This window comes from Spermophilus citellus (genome assembly GCF_964194105.1).
Source record: "Spermophilus citellus genome assembly, chromosome: 3".
Taxonomy (NCBI): domain Eukaryota; kingdom Metazoa; phylum Chordata; class Mammalia; order Rodentia; family Sciuridae; genus Spermophilus; species Spermophilus citellus.
In genome coordinates, this window is record NC_138184.1 from 225,284,499 (window position 1) to 225,288,543 (window position 4,045).

Consider the following 4,045-nt stretch of genomic DNA (forward strand, 5'->3'; position numbering starts at 1 on the left):
TCTTTAACTGGTGTCCATTTTGTGACACATGAGAACTGTACATATACACGGGACATGTATTGTGGTGATTTGATGCATTTGAACATTATTTGATGTTAAAATCAGGTTAAACACCCGTCTCCTTAGGCATTTTTCATTTCTTTGTGGTGAAAGCCTTCAAAACCTTTCATCTCATTCTTTTGAAATGTCCACCTCACTGTCATTCTCTGCCTTCACCCTAATGTGCATCCAGAACTTACTTTTCCCAGTGGTGTCTAGTCATGACCTAGAGTTCGTTTTCATTCTGTCACCCTTATCCATCTGTTTCTGTGGCTGCTGTGCTTCTTGTGTCCACCTTCACGGGCCTTTCCTTATGTTTTCCTGACCCCCGGACTTGTTGTTTTGCCTGTCACTCTGAGGTTCGAGACACACTGGGACCTGATTTTCGAGTGTGGAATGAGGCAGAGGCACCTCTCTTTCCTGATGGCCACCCCAGACTTCCACACCATCTGCTGGACAGCTGGCCTTTCCTCCCTGCTCTGCAGGTCATGGTGGCCATCAGCCAAGTCTGTGAGGGGCTCTCCCAAGGATCTGCTCTCACCTGTTGGGCTCTGCCTGTGCTTGCACCAACCACGGGAACCCTTGCTTCCTGGGCTCCAGTCAGTTTGGAGATCTGGCAGGGCAAATCCTCCAGCTCCTACTTCTTGTCTGGCAATATGGGCTACTGCAATTCCGTCCCATCCTCACACCCTGCATGTTGAATTTCTCTCTTGATATTTTGATTAGATTGCTTTGACATTCTAGATAAAATTCGGGGAAATTGACATGTTTGTCATGTTGAGGTATCCAATCCCTAAACCGTCCATCTTTCCCCTGTTTTTGTTCTTCCGTTTCTCCTCACCATGTTCCATGGTTGTACAGATCATTTTCACATCTTTGATTTGATTTATTCCTAGGAATTTGATATTTTTATGTTTGTCAAATAGAACGTTTCATTTTCTAAAATTTGTGGCCATTACATTGAAATGCAATTACTTTCAACTTTGAATCCAGCCACATTGCTAGACCAGCGAATAAATCTAAAATGTGCTTCTAGACCCTTTTGTGCTCCCATGATCAATTGCATCATTTGCAAATTAAGGAGGTTTCATTGTCCTTTAAAACTGCACATTTTGTCTTCATTTTAGCTCGCATTTGGCTAACTGGTTTGGAACCCATCGCTGCTCTTTGGCGGTCTCTGCCCTTTGGAGCGTTTGTGAGCTGTAGAATTCGGGTCCCGCCATGTCTGAGGAAAGCAAGTGCTGTGGTGAGCGCGCAACCAAGCCCGAAATCAACCGGGAGGACGGTGCTGGGGACACAAACAAGGATGCAGAAGAGAGTAAAGATCTCATTTCCACAATGCAAAGTTCACCAGATAAAGCTAGGACTCCACAAGACTCTGTGGATCCACCATCTCCTGATGTGGATAGTTCACAAAAAGAACCTACAAGTGCAACACTTAAAGACAAAGTAAAGAAGACAAGAATTTCATCTAATTCATGTAGTGTGATAAAGCGTCTTAAAGTAGAGAAGAAAGAAAATGATCAGAATTTTTCAGAGAACCCGGCATCTTCAACAGTAGAAAACAGCTTGGAATCTCAAAGTTCTAAACACAAAGGCAGTGAATCTGAAGAAAATGCACAATTGAAAATTACAGTCAAGAATGTCAGTGCATGTAAATCTGAGACCGTTGATTCTGTGATTGAGAAACCTAAACAAGGATTAAATGAAGAAAAAGCACTATTGGTGAAGCAGGTTCGTGACAAAGAAGAGCTGCTTCGGAGGCTAAAACTAGTCAAAATGTATAGATCAAAGAATAACCTGTCTCAGTTAGAGATATTAATATCAAAGTGGAGAAACTGTAGCCAGCTGTTGCTTTATGAGCTGCAGTCACTCATTTCGGAAGAGAAGAAAATAACCCTTACTCAATTGATAGACCTCTATGGGTTGGATGATACACTGCTGCATTTTAATAGAAGCGAAGAAGAATTTGCAGGCAATAGAGCAGAGACCCTGCGCCTATTGGAAGGAAGAGTAGGCACAGATCTCTACCATATCAGCTTAGGAACTGAATACCTTGGCAAGATTCAAAGAGTAAAAGAAATAAGATCAAAAATCAATAAATGGGATGGACTCAAACTTTAAAAAGCTTCTTCACAGCAAAGGAAACAATGTGAAGAGAGAGCCTACAGAATGGGAAAAATTTATCACATTCAACTCAGAGCATTAATCTCCAGGATACACAAAGAACTCAAACAATTTAACACCAAAAAAAAAAAACCACCCAAATAACCCTATCAATAAATGGGCTAAGGAACTGAACAGACACTTCAAAGAAGAAATACAATCAACAAATATATGGAAAAAATATTCTAACATCCTAGCAATTAGAGAAAAGCAAAACTACACTGAGATTACATCTCATCCAGTAAGAATGGCAGTCATCAAGAATACAAGCAACAATAAATGTTGTCGAGGTACACTCAAATATTGCTGGTGGGACTGCAAATGGGTGCAGCTACTATGGAAAGCAGTATGGCCATATCTCAGAAAACTTGGAATGGAACCACCATTTGACCCAATGACCCCACTCCTAGGTTTATACCCAAAAGACTTAAAATCAGCAGCCTACTACAGCAACACAGCCACATCAGTGTTTGTAGCAGCTAAACTTATGGAATCAAGCTAGGTACCTTTCAACAGATAAAGAAATTGGTATATATACACAATGGAATATTCCTTAGCCTTAAAGAAGAATGAAATTATGGCATTTGCCAATAAATGGATGCAACTGGAGAATATTCTGCCAAGTAAAATAAGCCGATCCCAAAGAACCAAAGGCTGATACTAATTCACAACAAGGGGGTGGTGGGGGAGAATAGTGGTATTCAGGAGTGAAGGGAGGGGAGGGGGCGTGGGGTTGGAATGATAGTAGAAAGAATCTGACATTATTACCCTATGTGCATAAATGATTTACGTGACTTGTGTAACTCTATATCATGTATAACCAGACAAATGAGAAGTTATATATGTATGATGTGCTAAAATGCATTCTCATGTATTCTCATGTATAAGTAATTAGAGTAAATTTACAAAATGTGTTCTTTAGTATTGAAATTTTCAACCCAATGCTAGGATTGAAAGGGATTCAGATGGATGGGTTTGCACAGACTTGAACAGCCAGTAGGCATTTTCCCCACGGGCACTGCCTCCTGAGACAGCTCAAGACTGAATAGGTAAACCTGAATGAGAGGTTCGCCTTACAGGAGGAGTTCATGGAACACTTTTTCAATCTCGCGCTGCACATGTTCATCATCCTCAACTCTCTTCCGGAGGAAAGCCATCATTTCAACTAAGCCAGCTGCCTTCTGCTTCACCTGAAGAAACCCAACAGCAAACTTTGACTTCAGAAAACATACATCTTTAATTTTTTTTAAAAAAATCACCAAATCTTAACAAGCCCATCTTTCTAAGATTAAAAAGAATTTAAATTCTTGCCATTATGTAATAAAAGCTGTGTAAAACTTGGCGGGGCACATTCCATGAAAAATTTGAAGTGTATAGAATTGGCTTCTTGCTGAAAATCAAGTATGCAAGCAACTAGAATTTTCTTATATCTTTTTGACATTTGTTCCTTTAGATAAAATTGTCAGATCATAGATACTTCAACAAAAAAAAAAGCCAGCCTGATTATGTGGCACTAAGGTAGGAATCTGGGGAGGGGAGGAGGAAGCCCCTTGAGCATCAGCAAGAGAAAGGATTCTTTCCCCGGATTCATACTCTCAAAATTTCCACCCTTTGCTACATCTTTTCTATTCTAGAAAAACTAATTTCTGCCCCTTGCCACATCTTTTCTAGAAAAACTATATAAAGTTGGTCTAGTGAGCTTAATAAACTCTAGTCTGCAAAACAGGGTCAGCTGTAACAATGCTGTCCAACAGAAATGAAATGTGAGCCATAGCCATTTAAAAGTAAAATGAAACAGATAAACTTAAATCTGTATGAAAAACATTAATGAGACATTTCT

General features: G+C 40.0%; 1 protein-coding gene across 1 annotated transcript; it reads left to right on the forward strand.

Moving 5' to 3' along the window:
* The first annotated feature begins 1,157 nt into the window (after window positions 1-1,157).
* LOC308645478 (swi5-dependent recombination DNA repair protein 1 homolog) lies at window positions 1,158-2,575 on the forward strand. Its single transcript, XM_081287663.1, has one exon. It carries the CDS (start codon window positions 1,261-1,263, stop codon window positions 2,161-2,163), a length of 903 nt encoding a protein of 300 aa, XP_081143789.1. The 5' UTR covers window positions 1,158-1,260; the 3' UTR covers window positions 2,164-2,575.
* The last annotated feature ends 1,470 nt before the right edge of the window (window positions 2,576-4,045 follow it).